We start from the raw sequence: 27531 nt of genomic DNA on the forward strand, positions 1-27531 counted from the left end.
CCCACTGGACTTATCCCGGATTCACCTACAAGCTTCGATTTTTTTTAAATGTTTTTTTATCCGATATTTAACAAGGGTAATAGAAAAATTGTGTCCAATTACTGTCCAGTAAATTTGACGAGCTTCCTCTCGAAAAGTTTGGAAATTCTTATCAAAAGGCTGTTGGTAAAATGAATAGACGAGAACAATGTATTGTCAGATAATCAGCACTGGTTCAAGAAGGGGAAGTGATGTGTGACTAACCTCCTTTGCTTCTATGATCACGTGACGAAGGCTTTGGGTAAGGGCAAAAATGCAAATGTTTACATTGATTTTCAGAAGGCATTCGATCGGGTCCAACATGGTAAACTCTTGAAGCGTTTTTACACGAGATTCGGATTGGGGACAACTTGCTGAATTAAATAGAATCGTGGTTAAGAGATAGGTTATAACGAGTTATGGTGAACGGGGAATTCTCTGGTTGGACAGGCGTCACAAGTGCAGTTCCTCAAGGAAGTATCCTTGGCCCCCCATACTTTTTTCACTTTTTATCGATAAACTCGATCAGGGTATCGATGGAATTGTTAGAAAATTCGCAGATGACGTGAAGCTAAGGGGGGTAGTCGAGAATCAAAGAGATAGAGAGTTGCTCCAGACCAACTTAAACAGAATTGCAGCATGGGCAAATGAATGGAGCATGACGTTTAGCATTAACAAGTGCATGGTCGCTCATTTTGGTTCGAACAACCCACGTTTCTCTTACGTGTTGAATGGCGTTACTATCCCGGATGCAACTAGGATCACCGATTTGGGAATTCTCACTGACGAGCGGCTCTGGTTTTCTGAATATTTTGTTCAGCGGTGGCCAAAAAAGTGAATAGAATGCTCGGTTTCATTTTCAAAACGGTCTCTCCGCGTTCTCCTAAAGTCATTCTTCCGCATTTCGGAGGCTTAGTTCGTCCGGGACTGGAATATGCAGTAAGGGTTTGGAAGCCATACTTACAGAGAGACATAGACTTGGTTGAAGGGGTTCAGAGAAGAACTACGCGTGTCCTCGTTGTCACACGGGCTTCATTTTTTGAATGTGTTTGCATTGGATGAACGCAGGTGTCGGAGATATGATCGATGTGTTCAAAATTTTCAACGGGATGGACTATAAATTATTAGTACACCGTCAATCGACTGCTTTTACAAGGGAACACCAGTATTGATTGGTAAGGGACAATGCGAGGTTTCGCAAGGAATTTTTTCTCTAAAGGGTGTTAATAAATGGAGTAGTATACCGCCGGAGGTACTAAATTCCAACACAATTGACACGTTTAAAAAGAAATGCGATAAATATGTTGGGATAAATCGAGAAGCTATCCATACTTAGAATAAGATAAACATAATGAGCATTGATTGCATTATATCTGTATGGACATTGTACAATATTTTATCATATATATGTTGTTTGTAATTGCATTTTTAATTGGGTTGCTGTATTTTTGAAGTATATGGTATCCATATTTATTATGGGCATATTTTTCTCAGCCACCTCGTTGGGCATTTTGCCTGTTCTGGCATTGTATTTGTTTTAGATTGAAAGAGCAATAATGTCTTTGTACTACTTTTCATGAGGATCAAAAATATCTGGAAAATGTAGACATTGTTAGATATGTCGTGTTAAGGAATATTAATGAAAGTTTCGTGGATAAAAGGGAAGTGAGTGAATGAGAGAGATTGCTACAAGAAACTTTCTTTATGACTGGTTGCCATGAATATTTGTACAAGATTGGTCTAATTTTTCTTGTGTTGAAAACCGCTGAGCTTCATTCATAATAATATATAATATTATTGCATTATATGCATAATATTTATTGGCAATAACTAAGTACAGTACAGTGAAAATATTATAAGAGTGCAATCTTTTGTGTCTAGAAATACTGGCGCTGTGAACAAAAATTCCTTTTGCAGAGGTGAAATGAATTTTCGGGGAAGATTTCACTCCATTGGTGAGATGGTCCTTTTACAAAAGTGGCCCTCCAGAGGTGCTTTACAGTAATATTATAATTTTTGTCAGCCTGTGCGACTGTTTTAATAATATCAGAATATGCAAAGATGAGTTTCATATATGCATTTCTCAATTTACTACAGAGCTGATTATAATACATAGGAAAGCTATACATACATGCCATTCTATACAGGAAATAAGATACTTAAGAAAATTGTCTGAGAAAGACCTGTTATTGCCGGGCTTGAAATTTATTTTGTCTCCTGAATTAAATCAAGGGGTCCTCTGCCCCACGCTACAAAATACAATTGACAGCAATTTGATTCCTCAAATACTTTACCTGAGGCTCTGATAACACTGTTTTTACGATGTATTTACAATATTTATTGCAAAAAATTATTCATTGTTCAAAACCGTTCATGTGATGCATTAAATATAATTGATATAGATAAAAAAATTAAAATTAAGATACTATCATGGCACAGATACCCTTTTCCAAATTTTCATATTTTTTATACAGATTCAAAAACAATTCTATTTAACACCTTAATCAAGTTGAAGTTGTCTTTCTATCGTAGTAGCTTCTGCTACAAATTATAGTTTGAAAAATGGTCGGTTCTTTAAGATTCAAGTACATTTCCACATCTAGGATGGATTTTCTGTATTGTTTATGGGGGGAAATACCTCTCGAAGGAAATGGTTAGCATTCTCCAAATTTGATTTTAAAATTTTATGTACGGATAGCTTCCTTTTTGCGGTCTACATAAATGGTGATATTTTGAGTTCTCTCTGTGAAAATGTGACTTTTTGAAGTAGCCCGGTGCTCTTGTATGCCCTTGGTATTTTGTTCTTTTATACTTATGGTTCTTTTATGTTGCCTTTCGTCGCATTCGTTGTGATTAGGCATATATTACGTATGTACTTGAAAATGTTGTGATCATGTCTAAAACCAGAACTAGGATAACAGAATCTCAGAAGCTTTTTGAAGACAAAATTGACTAACTTATTCCTTGAAATTCTCGAAGAATTCACAATTTTTGACAAGTTGTAGTATTTCCTTCACTTTAAAAAAATTTAATATGGGCCTACTATTTACGTATGTGTACACACATGTATACATCGCCTTCCGCATGCAAAAAGCTGGGATGTGCGAATTTTTTTTTTTATTAGCTGGTTTGGATACCTTATTTAGCTATCTAAGTTGTGCCTGAAATGCTGCGAATGTGTATCCCTATTGAAACGTTACAAAACATTTTAGGAAACTAACTTCCTTACAGTAACATTGGTAGAGTAAACATTCAAACACTTCAACGTCCCTTTTTTCCCAATGACATTGCACATTCGCGCTGCTAGCACGAGGAGGGACGATATGTGATTCGTAATTATCTCATTATAAAAGAGTTTGCTGTTGTTGCTCGTCTTCATTTGAGTGAAACGACTTCCTTAATTTCATAGAGCCTAACCTTGATGGGTTTTTTTTCATCTTAGTTTCATTACTAATTGAGTATTGGCGACATAAAAAAAGTTTGCTGAAACTTTTCTGCAAAAACAATTATAGTCGAGTCTCGAAAATTCGAGTTCGTGCTTTCGGATCATCCGAGACATTGAAAATTTTCGAATTTCCTTTTCTTCAGACCCTCTTCCCCTCTTTTTTCCCCTTCATTTTTTTAAGAGACACCCAACGTCATTTTTTTAAGAGACTATGTAGTACGTACGTGTACTGTATTGTATAGTAATTTCAGTGTGAAAGGAACTAGGGCAGCCCTATAATGGGTAACTGGTAACAAAGTACGGTAGCCACCGCTTATAAGAACCACTGGTTATAAGAATCAACCGATTATAAGAATGGAATCAGGAAAACAAAAACCAAATGCTGTTTTAACACAAGAAAGTCATCGGTTATAGTAATCAGATTTCCGCTTAGGGCCCGTTCAAGTATTACGTCAGCAAATTTTTAGCCATTTTTGACCCCCCCCCCCCCTTGTCAGCAAAATTTCGTCAGCATTGCCCCTATTGGTGGGATCAGAAACATACGCGAGAGGGGGGCATAGAGAGCTCGTGCGCCCCCCCCCCCATAAACGAAAAAAAAAATTTTAATGCAAAAATATTTAAAAAAAATTAAAATGTCGAAAAAAAATAACTTTAGATGTTGTTATAATAGATTTCTGTTAATTTCAATGCTATCTCAAGGGTAAGAACTCAGAATTTCTCTTTAAGAAATTCATTGTGACCCACCCTTTAAGCCATATCTGGAACCAAATGTGGCCCTGAAGGTTATCTGATGTGGCTTGCCGGCGCCCCCCGCCATTTCATTTTTTTTCATTTCATACCGTGCACCGCCCAGGCTCTATCTTGCCCCCTTCAAACCTAATTTTATAAAAATGAACTAAGCTGCACATTTACAAATCGCTTAAATGACCCGTGGCACATTTTCAGATCACTGAAGTAGGCCTCAAAGATCACTTTCACATTCAAAGAAGATCACCTTTGTAACCCGCGACACAGTTACAGAAAACTAAACGATTTGTGGTCTTTTTGGCGCAGTTTGACCAAATTGGTCCTTGTGCCAATAAATTCAAAATTCAATCCAATCCAAAACGTAAACGAGTTGTGGCACATTTAGAGATCCCTTGAGTGACACGTGGCACAGTTTTAGAGCACTTAAACGGCCCCCCAGTGCGGTTTTACTCTGTCAAGTTACCCGCTGAACATTTCCAGATTACTCAAGTGATCCGTGGCACAGTTCCAGAGCATTTAAGCGTCCCGGAAACATTTCCAAAGCACTTGAAGGATCCGTGAAACATTTAGAGATCATTAAAGTGGCTCTGTAGGAGACTTATCAATAGGTAGAATGTCAGTCCAGGTGCTCAATAACTATCGAAAGGTTTTTCCCGTTTTTGGCGCACCGAATAAGATGCCATTAAGAATATTTCATATCTTCATAAAAAGTGGTCGATGGCGTAAGCATCATCCAAACACCCCCCCCCCCCACCTTGTCATCCAAAAGTCAGCAAATCCGAAACCCCCTTCCCTCGTCGATGCTCACGTAATACTTGAATGACCCCTAACGTGAAAAAACAAAAATGATTTTCATTCCAGTTCCCTGGGCTGCAGCCCTGTCAGTCTCACCCTTTTGGGGCGTGACAATAGTACTACAATAGTAGTTCAGTTCTGTGAAACGTTTTAGTGTCTACATTGAAAACGAATGATCACCAAGGACAATGATATTGCTATCGCTATAGATTTAAAATTTTAGAAATTGAAATATTTAAAAAAAACATAATTTCGCCTAGAGACCCCCCCCCCTCCCCTGCGTACTCCAATGGTAACTAGAAGAGTAAAAGCAAAAATTTCTGGATATAAGAATCAAAATGGCTGAGCAAAACGTAATTCTTATAAGCGGCGGCTGTTGTATTAAACTCCCTTGAATGAACGTTGGCCATTTTAACTTTCGGGGGCCGTTGAGAGAGGAATTAGTTTGACCGTTTTCTTCATAATCGTGGACAATGGCATTGTCCCCTAATTGCTTATGTAGAATCATTGGAAAGGCAGTTGAAAGCTATTGTCTTAGCGTCGTTCAATCACCAATCCCACTCCCAAACATCTCGGACACTCAATCACTCTCATCTTCACGCTTTTTTCATGTTCTTTCTTTATGTTTTTAACCTACCGTATGGCTTCTTAAGATCTGTATTCTGTACTGTTTGTAATATCCGTGAGATACATGATGCAAAATTACTTCAAAAAATACAAGTAAAACGAAGTTTATTTCTATGCTAAGTAACGATGTGTGAACGAAGCTAACTAACAAGGAGAGGGTCCCAAGGTGTCGTCCTCAAAAAATTATGAAAAATTCAAGTACCCTCATCTCACCCAAATACACAAAAAAAAAAAAATTAGCGGTTTAATAATGCAATTATTGAAGCCGCCAAAATTATTAAAAATGACAACAGTTGGCTACTCATCGCCTCTCGCTCTTCTTGGCGGATATCTGTAAGAAAACATGTTTCACTTTCTTTTCCCCTATCGTTCCTCCAGCTTCTCTGTTCTTAGAACTAGTTATTACTTTGTCTGTGCTGTACCCAATCGTGTTGTTTAAATGACGTCACTCTAACAATATAAGGTTGCGTGTTTCTTAAATTCATCTTGGCCTCTATTGACGTTAAATATGTTAGTATTTGAATTTTTTTCAGTGATCTATAATGATTCTGCCGGATTTTTTTTATATATATTTGTGTGTATTTAAATGAGTAGAATCAGTGGTAATTTTTTCAAAACTTTTTGAAGACGTCACTTTGGGACCCTTTCCTTGTTAATTAGACGTTGCTGTGCTAACAAAGTTTTAAAACAAAAAAAATTGATTGTTTCTTCAAGTAATGAAAATTCTCATCTATGTCTTATTCACGAATAAAAATACGGTAAGGGGACGTTCTGGTATTGTCAGCAGATTTTTAGCTATTTTTGATTCCCCCCCCCCTTTTCAGAAAAATTTCGTCAGTTCTGCCCCTACCTCCTAACGCATATTGGGATCAGAGACGTATGCTAGGGTGGGGGGTGTCATAGGGTATACTCGTGACCCCTCCCCAAATGTCGCTAAACATTTACAGATCGCTTAAGTCACTCGTGGCACAATTCCAGAACACTTATTCCGTAGCACATTCACAGATCACTTAACGAGCTTTCTGCGGCACATTTAGAGATCCCTTGAGTGACGTGGCACAGTTTTAGAGCACTTAAGCGGCCCCCAGTGCAGTTTTGCATCACTCAAGTTACACACTGCACATTTCCAGATTACTTTAGTGATCTGCGGCATAATTACGGATCAATTGAATGATGCGCGGCGCAGCTCCAGAGCACTTAAGTAGCCCGCGACACATTTCTAGAGCAGTTAAGTAGCCCGCGACACATTTCTAGAGCAGTTAAGTGGCCTGCAACACTATGGAATGATGCCAAAACTGGAAGAAGTGTCCACAAAATAGTACCAAAATTTTCATACAACGGTACCAATGTTTTCATACAACGCAAAACCTTGGAGCAGAGAACTTGTATTTTTTACAACCAATCACGGACCTTTTCCAAATTACCTTCACAGCTTCAAAAAACGAGGAACAGATCATTGCCTTTGTGGTGAAATCGGCACTCCCATTTATTACTTGACAACATGTAAATTAACTGCACATCTAAGAACATGGCTGTGCCCGCTGCTAAAAATGCCACTCTGGATCAGAGAGATTTTTAAAAACAAAAGTAGAAAAAATAAAGTCAAGAAAATAATTAGATGGATAGAAGACAAAGTGATCCCATAGACGCCATATCAGCCAATAGCACAAGTACAAACTGCACCACTTCGCCGTTCACAAAGAAGAAAGAAACTGATCAACTATAAAGAAGATTGACTGGTGGCACAAGAATAGTATAATGCCGTGGAAATCGAACGATTTAAATTGAGGATGAAATCGATTATGAATTTTATCTGATTTATTATTGATTTCAATATGCGATTTAGAATTTTATATTTGAATTAAGATTTAATATGGAATATGGGATTATATGCTTGATTTTTCCGATTGTATACGTAGATTGTGATCTCGCAACTGATTTTATACTTAGATTATGATTTTATAGTTATGATTGTAATGTATATTTTGTAATGTATGCTTTTTTTATGAATAAATTGCCAGAGGTATATCCAGTCCGTGAGGACAATGAGCCTATATTGCCATATGGCGATGTGGCCTGGGTATCTTTTGGTTTGACGGCCTGCAACACGTTTCTAGAATACTTAAAGGATCTGCTGAACATTTAAAGATTACTAAAGTGGCTCTGTAGAGGACTTATCAATAGAGGGGGAATGTTAGTTTAGCTGCCCACAAACTAGCGAAAGGTTTTCTCGTTTTTGGCACACCGAGTAAGATGTCATTAAGAATATTTCCTATTTTCATGAAGGGTGGTTGATGACGTTCAAACCCTCCCCCCATCGATGATGACTTAATACTTGAATGACCCCTAAGTATGCTAGTACTGCTTTGCTTGTCTCCAACATTTAAAGTATTTTTCATTACTCTTAGAAAATTCGAGTTTTTCGATAATTCGAGCTGGTAGTGTTTCAATTATCCGGATTATCGAGAATCTGCTGTACTTAATTTCTTTCTTCGATTAAAGAAAAGGTCGGATGGCTGCTTTTCTTGCAGGAAGGCGAACCAATCAGTGAAGCCCACACCACTCGGAGGAACTTTCGGTTTCCCGTTTCTTCAGATTTGACTATTCTTAATCGTCATTTTTTTTGTCCTGTTCAAACACTGCAGACACATTCTTTCTACTCGCAATAGCGGGAAACCAGTTTTATCACGGCAATGTGGTAGGAAATAAAAAGAGCAAGATTTTTGAAAGCACATCAACTTTGTTATTAAAATCTTAGAAGGCAAATTTAAGTCAGTCTTTTCGATTAATCTTTCCATCTTCAGAAAAACTATTTCTGAATTTAACTTTTTTTTATAGCGGTTTCCAACGAGACGTCTGCATTCGTATGTGCAGTTATAGTGCATTGTACATCCTAATGTGCACAATATAGTTGCAGTATCATTGGGTTAATTTTAATTTGCCGTTGTGTATTCTAAATACGCCATAAATCGCCAAAAGTTCATCTCTTATTCAAACTTATTACTACTGCTTCGTTCGATCACCTTTTATACAGTTTATGAAACTGATTTTCCGTCTATATGTTCTCAATACAAATCTGTAATGTTTGATCGATCTTCACAAAGATCAGACGCGTATTAAACAGAACCCGGCATGAACAATAGGCTACTTTAAAAGTTTGACAAATGACTGATGTAATGGAAAAGCACTGGTTTGGACTCCGGTTACAATGGTTCCTTGGCTTTAGCAATGACGTTTAAAATATTTTCTTTTGTTTCCATGGTTCCCAAACAATGTATTTTACAACATATTTCCCCCATCACAGAGATTCCAAGTATGTGATGGAAACCTGGCCAGGTCCGTACATTTCTACTAATATAAAAATGAAACAAAACAGCAAATGAAGCAATATGAGTAAGACGGCATCGTAGAAAAAATTAATGTGCAGACATTTTTTTTTTAAATTTTAATATTTTTCGATGCATTTTCTTTATTGCTTCAGAGCTGTAAGGAACATTACATTCCATTCATGGCTTAGAAAACTCGAAAATATTTTCCAGTGGAATACAGAATCTTTTTCTTTTACCCCTTTTTCAATCTTGCGTTTGCGTATTTATAGCAAAGAGGGGAAGAGATGGAAAAAAAAAGGGTGAAATCGAAATAAATGAAAAATACGGAGGTATAAAAACTTTAGCTGAGGACGAAAATTAAATGTTCAATTTCGTTTCCTATGTCACCTTCTGATGTCGTCCACTGCAAAGGGTCAGCTCCCAGATTTTACCGAGCTGCTTTCTCCCTCCCTTTACTATCGCCTGCGATACGATGATACCTTTCGAGGCGATCTCTAGGAAAGTGAAAGGAACAGCTTGAGCGTAGGGGAAAAAAACGCAGTATGAGGAGTAACAAAAGTGGCTTTGGTTATTGCCAGAAGTGGGGATATTGTGCAGCTGACCAGGTACGGTCACCGCTTCTCCTGCTGCAGCAGTTGCGTGTTGCTCTCCATATGGGGGTGGAGAGAAGATATAGGTGGCATCTACTCTTGGTTCAGCTTTTGGGGGAATATATTTTTTTTACCTTACCTTTTCTGCTGAGTTGGTCTGTATGTAGTGGAAAAGTTTCAGTGATGCGAGCGAATCTCAAGACGGACAAGAAAAGAGCAAAATAACGCATTGTATCTTCCGAACGGGGAGAAGGGAGAGTGTAGAAACAACCTGTGGGAAAAAAATCTAAACGTAGCCAAGAAATGACATTTACTTTATTGCTTTGGTTTCTGACCCTGGCGAATAAACAGATTTGTTTTTTTTTTCTCTTATCACACTTATATTTGTTTTTCCAAGTGCGTATGAACTGCAACATAAGTCCAGGACTCAATCAGTAATTCCATTTTTTTCCCTTCAAATATTCCTCTGTTCTCAATTCAAATTTTTTTTTTTTTTCACATTTTGAGTTAATACCTATTTTCTAAAGTCGTAAAATACAAAATTTGCACAATTTTTATTGTTAAATGAATATAATTCAAATTTCATATTCAACATCGGAGGAAACTATGTTCGTCGTGCTCATCAATTGAATAATTTTTTATCAATTAAATTTTTAAATATATATGTATATATATTCAATTTTGAAACTTTGGCAATAAAATTTACAATAATTTGCTCAATAGCTGATTCCCAAATTTTTAGTTTTAGAAACTTGAGGTTGCAAAAATATTTCAAATCTGATGGTCTCCCATCATCCTAAAAGCTGTTCAATATTCAGAAGAAACAAGTATATTTCTCTGAGAAAGTTGTTAAATTCAGTTTTTTGTACCAGGTACCCAAATACACATTTAGTAGAAGACTGAAACAAAGAATTATTATGTGGACGTTTTCAGTTACACCATACAGATAACCGTATGAGAATTTGGTGGAAACATCACGAAAGCATAGATCTATCTCCAGATGCATCGCTATAGGGGCAAAATATTATTTGGGTAATGTTTTCCCTTGGTCCTTTAATTCTTGATCAACGTCTGAATAACACAACATATCCTTACATCGTTGTTGCTGACTAAGTTCACCCTTTCATGTTGATGGCTTATCTTAAGCCCACAATTGGCCATTGGCGTTCGAGCTGCAGGACTAACCGAAAGGAGGAAGTTCTGCTTGCCCGGTTACTCATTGGACACAGTCGCCTCACACAATCATATTTGTTATTGCGAGAGAGTCAACTAGAGTGCCCTCATTGTCAAAGTCCATTGACCATTGCTCATGCTTTCACTTGTTCACATCATCGTAATCATTTTATGACCACTTTTGTTCAGAGTCTTCTTTCACTTCACGACATTTTATCTGACCATTGCGATGCATCTCGCATTTTTAAATTCATCAAGGCCATTGGTTTTTGCAACAAATTATAGCTTTTTAAAATTCATGTCAGTGTTTTACGTTTCCCATTGCTTTTTATCATGAGCAGTCTTATTTTTCGATATGACAAAGGGACAATTTTTCTTGTTTTTATATGATCATTTTTTTTTTTGGCGCAGTTTGACCAAATTGGTCCTTGCGCCAGCAAATTCAAAATCCAATGGCTTATCTCAATGGAGTTGGTGCTTTCAACAAGATGCTGCTTTCTCACATAGTGCTCTTATTGTACAGAATCGGTTAAAAGAACAGTGAAGAGTTTACTCTGCTTAGTTGCCCCCTTCCCCATTTCTCAATCTCCAGATCTCAATCCATTAAGCATTTGTGGCATGAAATAGAAAACTGAAAGAGCTACTAGAAAGCTGGATTCACAGCCATCACGAATCTCACACGACTAAATATTTCATCAAAGCATGGTGCCAGATTTCATATGGTACTGATCAACAACCACGGGGAGTCCATATCAAGAAGAATCGACGCAGTATTAAAGGTAAAAGATGGTCGTACTGAGTAGGTTATCACAATGAATTTTTTGGCCACTCAATTTAATTTTCACCAATTTAATTTTTTTACCACCAGCACCCGAACAACAACCAGTGTTGTGTGAAATCTCAAGTAAATAATAATGGCAATGAACATAATGCATTTTTACACTGCCCTCCCCCTTTTTAAGTGGCTCTACTGATGAGGAAAATTTACGAAATTCGATGTTTCTATACAATCAAATATATAAAAAAAATAAATCGGCAAGATGGCGATCGATAAAATTTTAATACCTGTGTAACGATTCATTAAAATATCGTCACCTACGTCACCACCTGGCTCACCTAACGTCTTTGATAGCAGAGCGTCCTGTCATGCTGATTGAATTGTTAATTTTCTAATTTTAATCTAATTTGAAATCATCTTGAATCATTATTTTACTGTCTCATTTTACTGCAAACGTTGATCCTAGAGAGGCATTCTTCCAATTAAAAAAATTATCCAAATGTGTAGAACTCAAATATGTCATTCATGTTGCAAAGGGTTGTACAGTTATCGAGGTAAAAAAAAAAAAATATTACTTCAATATATGTTTGAGCCGGACAACCTGTCCTCAAAAACCAGTTTAGTAAGTTGTTGCACTGTCTCTCTCTCTCTCTCTTGAGCCCAACAAAAAAAACTTCCACGTTTCTAAGTGCATTCGCAGAGGTATTTTAATTCTAAAATTGGAGGCTAGGTGGCAAAAAACAGCATAAACTATCGGACAACGCTTCTTTTCTGATTTATGTGCTTTTCCAACTTACTTGAGGTTTTTAAATTCTAATATCTCTGCGAGTATTGCACTTAGAAACGTGAAAGATTTTTTTTTGTTGTTGTTCTCACGGCAACAAGTTTCTAATTGGGTTTTTAAGGACAGTGTAGAAATTATGTAACCCCTCACATTACAACATGAATGACGTATCTGAGCTCTACACGTTATTCCGATAATTTTTCTAACTGGAAGTATGCCTCTAGGATGAACGAATCGCCAGTAAAATGCGGCTAGGGGAAATTAAATAATCACCCTGTATATATATAAATATATGCATTTGATCTTTTTTTATAACTATTTTTCTTTTCATATGACTTGGACTGGTTTTTGGCTGTTGATTTCTCTGATACTACAGAGTGTAAGTATGATACGAAATAACGGAATTATCAAGATTCATGATCTTTCAAGATGCATTAATTAATTAAGGCAGTTCCAAATAATTTGTATCTGAAATGACTTTTTTGTGAAAAAGCTATATTAAATTGTAAGGTGAGAAAGTAAACCTATACTCATTCTCTACTGAGCTTAATGCATTTTATGCATCTTCAGTCGCGATATTCTTCATATCCCATGCTTCATATAGTGAGATAATGAGTTTAATATTAATTTCCATTTCCTGTTTGACTTCTGGCAGGGAAAAGGAGTGGCATTCCGAGTACGGAGCATGCGTTCACAATTATAACGCACAGATTTGTTTTTAACTCTCACCTGTATCAAATATACCATAATATCGTAAAAAGCGGGTTTGCTCATCGCACACCCTCTGGTTCACTAATAACGTGTTTAATATTTATCTTAAAAAAGAAAAGGGAATTCAGTGAATACAAAAGTGGATGAAGTGACCTGTCATCATTTACTGGAAAAAGGGGCATTGAAGAGAGCAATAAGAGGGTAGTAAAGAGGAAGTTGAATCTGGGTTGGCAGATAACATTGGCTCTGACGCAAAATTATTTTTCGGGTACATCAGTAATGGATGTAAGGTGACAGTTGCCCCCCCCCCCAATAGGAGGATCTAGGGCAGAGAGCAATGTAGGCATGCGTAGTGCTTTCATTGACTTTTCATGTCAGTCTTCAATAGTGCAGGCGATATCTACAGGTGCGGCATGGGGTGACGAAGTCTTCAACGAAATTCATGTGGAAGTCCTGAAACTTCTAAAAATTGTAGGTGCAAGTAAAGCACCAGGGCCAGATGATATTTTCCTTAGGGAATGTGCTAATGAATTGCTGAATTCAGTAATGAATATACTCTGAAGCCAGTTGCACAGATTTACAGGAGTAGTGTTGCTTAAAGTATCGTCCAAGTGGATTGGAAGTTTACTAATTTTGTTCCGATATTTAAAAATGGTAGTAGAGAAACCGTGTCGAACGACCGTCTAGTGAGTTTGACGAGCTCTCTCTCGAAAATTTTGGAAATTACCATCGCTAGGCAATTGGGGAAGTGGATAGACTAAAATAATGTGGGTTCAGGAAGGGGGAAGTCGTGTGTAACCAATCTCCTTTGCTTCTATGATCACGTGATTAAGGCTTTGGGAAAAGGCAAAAATTCCGACATTTTTATCTTAATTTCCAGAAGGCATTCGATCTGGTCCAACATGGTAAACTCTTAATGCGTTTTTACATGAGATTGGAGGGCAACTTGTTGAATTGGATAGAATCGCGTTTGCGAGTTTGCATATTTTAGTTCTAGGCCACAGCGGGTTATGGTGAGTGGGGAATTTTGTAATTGGATAGGTATTAAAAGTAGAGTCCCTCATTTCAGCAAATTCGCAGTTGGTATGAAGCTTATGGAGACAGTCGGAAATCAAAGCGAAAGGGATAGGCTGCAGACGAACGTGAATGTGATTGCAGGATGGGCTAACGATTGGAGCATGACCTATAGCTTTCACAAGTGCATGATCGCATATTTTAGTTCTAAAATAAACCTACCTACGTTTCACTTACGAGTTGAATGGTGTTATTATTCCGGATGCAACGAGGATCACCGATCTGGTTATTCTTATTGACGAGCAGCTTAGGTTTTCTGAACACTATTTTGCGGTGGTCAAAAAGTCGAATAGAATGCTCGGTTTCATTCTTAAAAAGATCTCTTCAGTTCTCCTAAAGTGATTCTTCCACTTTTCTGGGGCTTTGCTCACCCTGGATTCGGGTATACCGTCAGATTTTGGAGACCATACTTACAGAGGGATATTGACTTACTTTGTAGAGGGGGCGCAGAGAAGAGCCACGCGTGCTCTTGATGTCACACAGGGCTTAAGCTACGGAGAAACTTGATTTCTCGACATTACAGGAACGCGGGTATTACGGGGATATAATCGAAGTGTTTAAAATTTTCAACGGGATGGATAAAATGGACCATGAGTTATTAATATATCGTCACTCAACTACTTCGACAACACTGGTGTCCCACCAGAATCGATTGGTATAGTTCTAGGTTGTGGTGTCGTAGGGAGTTTTTCCGTAATGGGGGTTGTGAATAAATGGAATATCTTTCTTCCGGGATGGGGGGGGATCGAGAATTCTAACACAATTGACACGTTTAAAAAGAAATACGATAAATATACTGAGATAAATCGAGAAGCTATCTATATGCTTAGATGAGACAACCATAATTTTTTATGGTTAAATTTATGGCTTTAATTTATATCTTATCATAATTACTGCTTTTCTGGATTACTGTATTTTTGATATAATTTAATTATATCCGGCATCCATATTTTTTATGGACATCTTTTTTCAGCCACCTCATTGGGCATTTTGTCTGTTGTGGCCTTTGTATATTATGTATTCGATTGAAAGTAATTTTATTATCTTATTTCACTGTGCCTGATAATATTGTTTCAGTATATTTCCTGAATGAACTTATTTTTTCTTAAATTATTGCTTTTTTTCGGTATGGTTGTCATTCCGGAACTGTTTGCTGTTTTTGAAACTCCTGTGGAATTTTCTCACTCTAGGGTGTAAGTATTGTTATTATATGCATAAGTGATCTCATTATTATTCGGGCGTATTCAATTTAATTCTTGTATGCTTTGACAAATTTACCATATTATTTTACCTAAAAAGCAGCCAGATGCAAATTAAGTTTGCACACATATGCATGACCATGTTAGAAATATCCAGTTAAATCTTAAAGCACGTATAATGAGCGTGATGTAAATAAAAATTATGAAATGAGTGATATTAAATGTTCACGAAAATTAGATATTCAATTTAGCAATTTTATTTTAAAAAATGAATACTTAGTGTGAACGTAAAGCATGAAAATTTAGATGCAGTATTTCGACATGATGGTCGAAATTTATTATCTCCCCGCCCCCCGTGGTTACAAAAGATTTAAGATACATTTGGAGCGTCATATATAAATATTTATTTATTGAAGAGTAAAATATATATCCTCTGATATCAAGAAGCATCTTGTTTAGCCTTCGAAAATTTGTCGCTTCTGAAAAAGCATTCATTCTGTTCGCGTGTAAGTGTTTTTTCACATTTTCTCCCACATACGCTCATTTGTGATCATTTTCTACTCTTTTTTCCTGTCTAAGATAGTATTTTCTGTTTCCTCTAAGTGATTTCGATTTATTATTTATTCATTTCTGTCTCTTTCTCCTGGAAAAGCAATTTGTGGAGAATTCCGATTTATTTGTCGGCCCCAGCAGCCCTCCGATATAACAATTGAGGAGCAAGATGTTTATCCCATCAACACACTTAACGATCCTTTTGTTACGACTCGGGTTTTTACGGGTTCTATCGTCCCTTAGCGTATATTATATCCCTTTCTTTTCGCGTTTACAAAATTCGAATTCGAGGAAAAAGAAATCATATTTCCCTATCTCCCCCCTCCCCATTAGGGTAATATGCTTTTCCATTATTTTTTCTCCCCAACCCTCTGTGTTTGCGTGTGTATATGTATATATATTTGGGTATTTTATGTGATCTGATAAAAAATATATTTACTTTATTACTACTTCACAAAGGATGTTTGGGGGAAAAAATGAAAAGGGAAGAATTAGGGTATTATATGTGGGGAGGGACCACTGATCATGAGGAATTACAGTGAACGCGTAAAACATTTCAAAATATTTTAGAATTCGGTGTTAGCTGATTTTCAACTCTTCTTGGTGAAAAGAGAAGGAAGTCGGAGAGTAGTGGAATGAAACAAGAAAAAAGTGTCTGATTGGAGAGCATCACTGTTTTCTTCTCTTCTACTGTTTGTCTCAATGTTGGTGGGAAAAAATTCTTATCCACAATATCTTGAGAAATGAGTAGGGGAGAGGGGTGGATTTCAGTGACAGCGTATGTACAAAAAACGGTTTTGCGTCGTCAAGAGAATTCTATTTTCATTCCATATTCTACGCCTTTAAGCCTCCTTCCCAACTCAGCTGTAACTTTTCTTCTCTCAGAGTTTCAAAATTGTGATTAATATGCTCATGAATACATAGACATAAGAGTAGAATTTTTTTTTTCTCGCTCTTATACTTGGCTACTAAAATATGCTACAGAGTTAAAAACTGGGCATAGGTGTTGAGGAAATACTGAAAAAAAAACGTTATATACTTCCTATTGATACGCAAATATGTATTTTCTTTTGCGCAGTCGATAAAAAGTTTTTCTTTGAGTGGCGTTGCGTGGTACTTTTTCCCTTCTAAAATTTTTAGTTTTACTTTATCTAATTACATATCAAAGGGAGAAATTCGAAAAAAAATGTAGAAACTTCCATTTTTTCCCCCGTTTAAAATTCTTCTGCGTAGATGAGAGGGATAGCAAAAAGAAGAAATTTATATTCATATTAAATGGACAATAGAAATTGTATCACTTGACAGTCTTTGAAGTGATTGAGGTTATTTACTCTTATAACAACCCGCATTTTTTTTTCTTAATTTTAACTCTCTGCATCCTTAATTTACGTTCTAATGAGTTTTTCTTACAATTTTTGTATCATTCAACAGTTTTTCACATAAAATGTGTATAAAAAAAAAGAAAATTGTTGTATAACAATAATTATTAAAAATGCAAGACCAAGAGAGCTTTTCAGTTTTTTAAAAGTGAAAAAAAATGGTGACGAAAAAAGTGATTATCGTTTTATTGATACGGTCAAATAATGACGATAATAAGCATAATTATGCTTATTATTATTATTATCAAAAAGAAATAAATAAAAACTGGCCAAAAACTATGTTTCTGTTTGCACGCGTGTAAGACTGTCTCAAAAAATAGCTTTTGCCAATTACTGTAGAGCAAGGGTTCTTAACCTATGGGTCGTGGTCCAAACTGGGGTAGCACGGGCTTACGAGATGAGTCGTACAAATCCATTTACAGCGACGGATTCTTGAACTATGGGTCCTGACCTGAACTTGATTCTCAGGGGCTTCCAAGATAGGTCTTATGAATCCACGTACTGCTTAACTGGTTTCATTGATCTCGAAAAACAAACGGTCTCGGACATCGTGCAACTGATCTTGCTGTTCATTTTGTGTCGCGGCTCACGCCTGAAAAAAGATCAAGAACTCCTGCTGTAGGGCGAAAACAAGCGCTGCTTAACAAAAAATCGATAAGCATTTCCTGCACTTTCTGAGCGACACACAGAAATTCATTTCACACATCCGATTGATAACCATTAGATAATTTTGTCATATTTAAGTGATATAAAATGATGAGAATGATAAATGCTGAACTAAAAAAATATAACATGGAAAATTGAATTCAAGACAATCGTGTTCAATGATATCGCATATTCTGTTCCCCTTGAAACTAATTTGCTTCTAGATATCCTAAAAACTTGAACAAGTGCTTATACATTCTCTTTCTCTATACGTTTTGATGCATCTTATGATTGACGAAAAAAATGTGATGATAATGTTTGTTTTTTTCGCTTTTTAGCACGATGGGTGGCTGATTCTCTAACTCGTGGCTCTCTTGTCCTGTGACCAGGACCTGCCGTGAAACGAAGCAAATATTTTTTGTTTAAATCGTTATAATTCTGTTTACTTTTAAGCAATGAGAGAGCAAGCATTAAAATCCTCGACTCCATAAGGCGCCTTTGACAAAGTTAGATGATGTCCGTAGGAGTCACAACGAACACTTTAAGAATCACTGCATAAGGCTAGTTTAGATGTTCTCGATCGAATTGATGAACTGTCAAAAAAAACGGTAGACATAACTTGTCACATTAATATAAATGAGTCAATAGAGAAGGCAGCAACTCTCATGTCTTAGCTCTTTATGCGGTTAAAAGAAAGGGTGCCCGGATAAAAGGAAAGTTCATCAAGAAAAATTAGTTATAATATTGAAAAAACATTCACTTTCTGGTTTTATGGGTTAAAAAAATATAGAGTAACGAATATATATGAATTTACTATAGTCGACGTTCGTTTTTACGAACCCGTACGGACATGATAATTAGTCTGTAAATAAAAGAGATGAAGAAAATGCAGGAAATAAAAAGCGACTTAGTCATTCATCCTGTTATTGATGATTTCCATATTTTCATAACAATAACTTATTTTTGTTTGCTTTATCGCAACATTTCGATAAGCATAAAGAATTGATGTAACACTTCATGCGAATCTCTGTTCTTTGAAACATTTTCTGGATGGCTGAACGCAGCTAGAACCACTTGCCGTAGAAACGATCTTTTGCTGATCTTTGATTAGAGAACTCAATGTAATTTTTTAATCCCGTACTTTTGGCAATTTCTGTCTCTCTAAGAAGTACGCACATTAATTTCTTTCAAAATATTTTTTTTTTCATCCACTGTCAAGCACTATTTTTTCGTTTCGTTGGCATTGCGAAGAGGAAAGTGGATGAATAGCAGTTGGCTGAAATAGAGTTCAGTCGACTCTTGACTTGGCCTATCAATAACCTAATGTATCGTACCATATTTCTGAAACCGCCAATTTATCCATTCATAATGCATAAAGAGGGAATTGCATTGCCAACGCATCTTCAATACATGGTCACTCCCGCCAGCAGTCGAACCCTTCTTCATGGCACGTGTTCGCAAAACACCCGTTTGTCGCTGATTGACTCCTAACACACCTATAACGTCTGAATTGAAGTTTTTTTTTATTACAACGAACTCGGAGGCGGCTGGAAGAATAAAATAACCGGGAAAAAAATAGCGGAAGAAAAACGAAGTTCGTAAAATAGACCGGATTTTAACATTTAGCTCTATGGCATGTTGTTCGGGACAGAGGACCAGTTCGTAAAATCGAGCCGTGACTGTATTGTGAATAGTAAATTCATGATAGTTTGTATCCTGTCGAGTAAGAGTATTTTCCAAAAACCTTTCAATCGTCCACTTTACTTTTTCCTCCTTCACTTTTTTACATATAAGTACAAAGTTTTCTCCTAAAGGTAAATTTGTACCTGTTCCCAAAAAAAATAAATAAAACCACAGCTTCTACTTTTCTTGCAAATCGCGGTAGTTCCATTGCATGTATCAGAGAAGAAAGAGATTCGCATTTCTCCATCGTTCTTTTTTCCCTTCTCCCACTGTCTCATATATACAAATATAAATGTATATTTTTATTATTTCTTCCCCCCCCCCCCTATTTCCATCGTCTTTTCGGTACAATTCTCACTCTTTTTGGACACGTTAAAAGTGCGTTCTTCCGTACCGCAAGTCCCGAACAGACTTTCACAATCTCCTCTTTTTCGACTGGATGGATAGATGGTGGGGAATAAAATATATCTATAAAAGGGAGGAGGAGAGAAGGCGAAAGATCTCTCTCTTTTTGAAAAGTGAGCGCTGCTTGTGTGTGAATATTATCCTCCGGGATAGTTAATCAAATGATGCATAGTTCGAGTCCCCCTATATTCGAATAAGGTGATTGATGATGGCTAAAGGCGGGCGGTAAAAATATCCCTTGAAAATTCTCTATTTCTACGAGGGCCTTCCTTGCATACGCACGTTCCATCACACGCAGTTGCACTCACCGCGTGATAGATGAAAGAGAAAAAGTGCTTCTTTACTTCAGCCTCATCCTATATAGTCTCCCATCATTTCTTTTCTCTCTCTCTCTTCCTTTCTCACAAGCTAGACTGAGCTAAGATAGACAAGCTTTGATGGACAGCTAAGCTCTGCTTTCTGAAATGAATAAATATGTGTGAGCGAAACGTTCTCGGTGGATGTACGGAGTGAATCGGACTTGCTGCTATCGTCCAGCAAACGATCATGTCGTGTTTCTACTGTCCATCTCTCTCTTCGACAAATGACAATAATTCTCGTCGTTGAACGAAAAAATATAGTACTCTGACGAGTTCGTTCTTGTGAGTTCGGCTGCATTTTTTATACCCCCCCCCCCCAGCGCACATGTCGAGTATCAATTTGTTTTTTTTTTGTTTTTTTTGTTTTTTGAAAGTTCGAGATACAAGCCAGAAAACTCGAATGCTGTGATAAAAAACAAAGCTCGTAGAATTTCATACATATAATTAATGATTCTCCGATGAGATTGAAAATGTAGCACATCATTTGATTCGTATATCGGAAACTTATTTCGTATTTTAAAAAATGTAGTATTATTTTGATTCGATTTTTTCCCCTGAATTATTCTTGAATTCAGATCAAGATTTCATATTGCACAACAGCCTCTTCTTTGCGCCTTATTCCATCCCTCTTTGCGCCTTATTCCATCCCTCTTTGCTTCTTATTCACGTATGTACGAATATATATATATAAAGCTGTGCTAGTAGCATCTCTCGTCGACTTCTAGTTCATGCAAGCAGTTGTCTATTTCGTTTTCGTTTCGCGAACGTGTATACATTAAGGACCATCTGTTCGCTATGCTTCGTCCCGCAATATTCGGTATAAAGGGCGTTCGTTTTCCTTTGCAGCTTCTGCAACGACACACACACATTCGTATAGCCTATAGCTCCCGCATATTTCTGTCTTCCTCATATGCAAAGTGACGCTTGTATGAATTGCTGATTGAGAGATGGAGGAGCAGGAGGAAAAGGTTCTTCACACACACCAGCCCCTCTCCCTTTCGTATGCCATCGAACACTCAGCTGTATTTCCGTCACCTCACTTCTCAGCAGCATCCCTTATCCATTTTCGGACGCCACCGCCGCCATTCCAGCCTTTTCCCGAGTATTCTCCTCCGATGCTACGGGTGAGACGATGGCAAGGCAAGGAGCCTTGCATGTGAAATTTCGGGAGATTTTCGCTGGAATTCTGAATAAGGGAAAAGCTGCCCGCCTCGGCGTAGTGCCGCGAATAGATGCCGCCTGGAAGCGGGGGTTCGCCCAACCGACAGCTTGCGATATGTAAAAGCCCTTCTCGGAACGAGAAACGCACAAACTCCCGACCATCATATTAAAACAAAACCCAGGGCGAGAGAGAGAGAAAGAGAATATTGGAATAGAATGCGCCTATATACATATTACTTTAAATTTATTAAATCGGAAGCATCGTTCGAAGTTTACAGACCGATTTCACCACCTCTCGCTCTCCTTTCGAGACACTATATCGGCTGCGACAGCTGCTACAATCTCTCTCTCTCTGTCGTTCTCGAAACATACAGATTCTTGAGGCACGCGTGTATAAATATTATGCACACATCACACACGCTACTCGCCCTACTCCCGTTTCGCCTGTCTGGCATTGGAAGTATAAGCCTAGGCTGGCAGGGCTATTTCCGTTTGTTGTGCGGTGCCCCATCGATTGCAATCCTTATCGATTCTTGGCAATACTCGAGAAAATGTAAACGCTTCCTTGAATTTTCAGAAACTCGACTTCAAAGAGGTATAATATCAAATGCCGACTTGGGCTATGGTTCTCTCTTTTCCCCCTTGAGGCAATTGTTAAATCTATTTTCGTTGGAAGTGAGCTGCATGTGCCCAACGTCGTCGTCCGATATATATTATTCCGAAGTCCACAAGCAGCCGCAGCAGCTGTTCCTTCTGCGGGTTTTCGTGGCTCGTCCAACTTTTGTTTCACCAGTCGAAACGAAGACCTGACTGAAGGAACGCCACATTTATCGTAATTAAAGGCCATCCTGAGTAACCGCATTGCTTGTCGTCCACTCCAGATAATTTCAACTAGGTGTTGTAGTTATGAAAATTTAGAACTACGTAGTTTTCGTCTTCTATGGACCCTATGACCGTCAAATTTTGTGTTCATACCCAGCAAGAACAACACACCAGTATTTGGCAATAATAACTGCTTAACAATCATAATAAAATCCTTATTGACTTGAAGCAGAAATTTCAACATTTGAGCAAAGATGAAATCTGTACGATGACGAACGCACCATTCTGGTTTAATACATTGTTTATTTGCTATTGTATCGGCTGGGTACGCTTTCTTTCCTCGTGTGATATACCTACTGCACAGGGCTGTAACTAGGGTTTTTGTCAGGGTTGGAAAAGTAATTTTGCTGGATCCGTCTATGGTTTAAATCGATTTTTACAAAATCGATTACAAAATCTTTACGGTGTTTTTTGCCTCCTGAATTTTGCCGCTCCCTGGAACTGCCGCGCAGGCAATTGCTTTCTTCGAGCCCCATCCCTATTTCTGGCCCTGCCTACTATATACCTTTGCATACTACTACTACTGAACCACACATGCATCTCGTCTACATTCCTTTGCGGAACTGGTAGCGAATTATTATATGTTGGAATGTGTGCGTACGTGTTGTGAACCTGGGAATATTTTTCAACTTTATATACTACTAGCTATAATACCCGGCGCTGCCCGGGTTTTCTTCAGTGGGGCTGTTAGGATCACGTGATATCTCCCTCTTCCTTTGAGGGACATGCAAACCGTGTCTAAGTTAACCAATATGACAACTTCTTGCGCGACTAGTGAAATAAAGAAATCTAGATTTAAAGAAACATAGAAAAATGAATACTTTTTTTAGGGACGCTAAGTATTTCGCTTCCCCCCCCCCCCCCCCCCGAACGTCAAGGTATCCATCTTCCTGCTTCTGCTTCCAAAAATGCTTAGTTAAAGCTGTGGAATTTCTTCAATGTACTTTACGAGCCCATGCAGTTGAATATTGAAAGACAATACAGAGAACTTAATTTTCATGCTTGAGAGGATATAAATAAATTGAAATCAATGTTATTGCATGGATATCCAACTCAAAAGTATAGGTCCGGCTAATTAATTATTTCATATTTAATCTCCTGGGCTTCGTATATCTCTAAGCGAACTCAATATTTCAAAAATTGAGAATTCAATACAATTTTTAAAATTATTGATGTGGCTTAAAACCCCACTGAATTTCCGCATTTTTACGGTAAAATCGGCAATTTTAACACTGATTTCTATGAGGATTACCCTTTTCCCGACCCTCAAACAGATGCTGATGATGATTATGACGTCTATTCAAAAAGCCTCATTACTGAGAGTATTGAAAACGTGGCAAACCATTATAAATTCATAAACTATTGTACATATACTTACAGGATTAAAGAAGTGACAAACCGTTGTAAAGACATATACACGTCTGAAACGCATTGCTAGGAACCACGGTAACCAAAGTAAACGTTCCGAAAGTGATTGTTGAGGCCCAAAAAACATTGTTGCCCTACGGTTTTTTGCCCATTTGGGGCATTTGCCCTGCTCTGACGAAATTTTAAAGTAGCCTATCGTTTAAGTCGGGTCCCATTTGGTATATATGCAAAGTTTGGCGACGATCGATCTAAAATTGCAGATTTGTATAGAGAACATACACACACACACACACACACACACACACACACACACAGACAGACAGAAAATCAATTTTATATAAATAGATGAATTAACTTTTCTTAGTTTTACTATTTATTTTGCCATCATGGATTTTGGACACATTTTTATTTTTTCAATTTTGAGCAATTTCAAAAACATTTCACTTTCAACTGCTTGCACTTCAAAGCACCCTTCCCCCCTCTGACTCTATAATCACAGGAGTATTCCAGACTGCTACGAAGCCGGGTTAGCCGATGTCTCGGCAACGGGATAAGTCCGATCGATGGTAGAATTCTGGTGTTAATCCATGCAAATCAAACCTCTCGATTTTTCGTATTTTGTATAACGATTTATTTTTTCTGTCCATTTCATGCTCGTTAGTTGCATATTTACTCGGACGTCGGAATGTTATTTTTTACTCGTAATGAACGATTCGGAATGCCGGTGCACTTAGTCGAAGTAGCACCAATCATGTAGAGCTATTTCTGTCCTTTAAATGAGTCATAGTGCCCCTTTATGCTTTTCTTGAATACTTTATCGTGCTGACTGCGTGTGATCTTTGCTTTTCTCTTCAGGGTTATACGCCTCTTCATCTGGCTGCCATGTTCGGACGTGAAGAAATTATGGAAGTGCTAATCAACACATACGGTGGCTATTATCAACTTTATTAATTAAGAGACACGTTTCTATATTTTACTTTAAAATATAGGATTACTTTACTATATTTACTTTTATGATATTGTGTTTTGGCGTTTATTGTAACCTTTTTATTACATTTTACCTCATGTTTTTAATCTTAAATTTGTGATGGCTCAAGCAAATAATTGTACTGCAATTTGAAAAGAATTTGTATCAATACTCGAACATTAACAATTAACATTGTTTCCAAAATACGTATAATAACTTATAAAGCCTGATCCACAACAGCAGAACTCTGCAGTATTCTGTAGCGCAAAAACCTGTTTTGAGGTGTGGCTAGCACAGTGCGGGAGATTTAAATGTTAGATTTTGCTAGCCACCCCACCAGACCGGTTTTAGCGCCGCGGAATTCTACAGAGTTCTGCTGGTGTAGAAATGGCATAAGAGTGATATGCATGCAGACAAGTGATGAGAATTTTTTTCGCTCACGCATTTGTATGGCTGCTGGAACCATCCTAAAACACGCCAAGGATATAAAATTGTAATAATTCCATGATTTTTACATTGAGTTTAAAAGTGTGAAAAAGAGTGCTAGAAAATGGACTACAGCGTCATGGTTGCGTCTTTGAATGTCATCAAAGTTTTTTCTCAAAATCTCTTTTGGTTGACAATAGCATTTCCTTCTCTTATGTGCGTACTGCGCTCTCATTTTTTGGTATACCCAGTGACTTTGTAGCCGAAGTGATTGATGTAAGTGCTCGGACATCCAAAGTATTTTGCAGGGCCTTGAATTTCCCCCCCCCCTCGCCCCTTAAATTAATTTGCACATGAAGGCAACTTGTGCGGTTCTACATTGCAAAAATATTTCACTTTGCCTTTGTGACCCTAATCTTCCCAGAGGTATGTACATGTATTTTTGAAACACCCTGTGCACTGTATGTCGCATTCTGTTCTATCGATCACACTTTTTCTCGTCTGTGAACGCTGCCGTGTTTATTTTTACCTCGAAATTGCTGAAATTAAGTTGAAGTCTCATCATTCTGAATTTTAAGTAGAACTCAAATTATATTTTAAATTTGTTTTAGAGAAGAAAAAATATTACTGCACATAGATGTCACTTCCAATGATTCCGATTCGTGCTTTCCGTGCGCATGCATAAAAATATTTGATTCCTTTTTTTCAGCCTGTTATTTCTCTGACGTGTAAATAAATAAATGCGAGAACTTTTTTTTGAAGAGTCGGATTCGAATTTTACGATCCCAACTAACTTTTACGCCCTGGTTATCTGAAGATAAATAAACCGCAGTGAAATCTGAGCCGACGAAGATCAATTGAGGTGCACCATCCTCCACTGAACTTGGGGCTGTAAAAAACTGTCAGTGTTATTTAGCATTTTTTTACGACGTCCATAAAGCCGCAGTAAACTGTTATTGGAACGTCACTTTAGTACTGAAGGGTAAAGTCACTATCCGAACCTTTTACAGCTTGTGATCCTAAGGAGAAATACCTCGCTGTTGGACATCTGTTAGACTTTGTCAGATGCCAACAGAAGATGGCTTCGTTTGCCTTCTTCTGCCCCCAAGTAGCCACTTTCGCTACGATAAACACGAAATCGAAGTAGAGGAAGGGAGGTCGAGTGGGAGGGCAAAAAAATGGTTCTGTAAAAATGATTCCTCTCGTGAGCTGAGATGGTCTAACTGCCCAATAAAAATGCTCGAGTATGCGTTTTATCGTTGTAGATGTAGAGTGGAAGGAAGAATGTCATCCTAAGCGCGTGGAAATGCTCGTGCACGCGTGTGGCATTTGCAATGGGACTTGAAGTAGTCCTTCCACAGCGAAGGGAAGTAGAAGTCTTTTCGTTTTTATATGTGCACTTGATTCTGTCTCATTTTTATGGAGCAGTTGACCGCACAATTTATGCCACCGTTGCTTATACTGCACATTACTTTTATTGAAGATTTTTTTTTGTTCCTGATAATACATAGCACTGTATAAGAAATACTGTATTTTTTTTAATTATCCTGTTTTTGCGATCTCTTGAAGCTTCTCTGTAGAGAACTAGGAAGTTCATGTAGAAGATTTTTTTAACGGAATTTATCAAGTGGAACCGAAATTGTGTCCATGTAAACGGTCACGTCATATCATTTGAACCATCCAGAACATTAAGACTAACGTTCATGTGCAGTCAGAACTTAGGTTCTTCGACAACGTAAGTTTCAGTAACCCGTTACACTAGAAGGGTGTCACTGGAAATAGGTGGAGAGAGTTTGTTGTCGCATGTTTTTTACTTAATTTCACAATAGCAATCTAATTCATGGGCCATAAAATAAAATGTGACTCGTGGGAAAATGCTACTCTTAGGGCGGTATTCACAGACATGGTTTAAACTAGTCAACATTTTTTGATAAGAGATCCATACGGAGTGGTTAAATTCAGGTTTTAACCAATCTATGTTGATCTCTTATCCAAAAATTATGACTACAGTTTAAACCATGTTGGTGAATACGGCCCTTAATCAGAGAAAGTTCGATTCCGATTTACATTGAAACTAGATTCCACCAATGCATATACTGGTAGTAACTATAATATGTTACCGTGAATGCAGTGACCATCTTCTGCCCCCCAAGCTTTAGAACCTCATGTACAGAGATGTTTCGCAGATGGGAGGGGGCATAGGAGGCTCGTGCTCGCCCCCCCCCCCCCAAGTCAGCAAAAAAAATGTTTTCGTGAAAAAAAGAAAATCATCGAAATAAAACACTTTTTATGTGCTATTTTAATGAATTTCTGTTTATTCAAATTCTTTTTGAAGGTTTGCTACTTATAATTCATCCGAAAAATTTTTTTTTAGCCCCTTCCAAAGCTTTCGTGCCCCCTCCAAAGATCGACCCTGCGTACGCCGCTTGCTCAT

General features: G+C 37.6%; 1 protein-coding gene across 1 annotated transcript in view; it reads left to right on the forward strand.

Annotated features, from left to right (window-relative positions):
- LOC149071132 (ankyrin repeat domain-containing protein SOWAHC-like) overlaps positions 1 to 27531 on the forward strand; it is a 132682-nt gene that overhangs the window by 75680 nt on the left and 29471 nt on the right. Inside the window, exon 8 of the mRNA XM_089248109.1 lies at positions 24560 to 24632. Within this exon, the coding sequence (XP_089104235.1) occupies positions 24560 to 24632 (73 nt within the window). The remainder of the gene's footprint in view (positions 1 to 24559; positions 24633 to 27531) is intronic.

Source organism: Pholcus phalangioides, unplaced genomic scaffold (assembly GCF_987345545.1).
Source record: "Pholcus phalangioides strain wild (caught in Gottingen) unplaced genomic scaffold, Ppha-v1.0 ptg000019l_1, whole genome shotgun sequence".
In the NCBI taxonomy this organism is placed as follows: Eukaryota; Metazoa; Arthropoda; class Arachnida; order Araneae; family Pholcidae; genus Pholcus; species Pholcus phalangioides.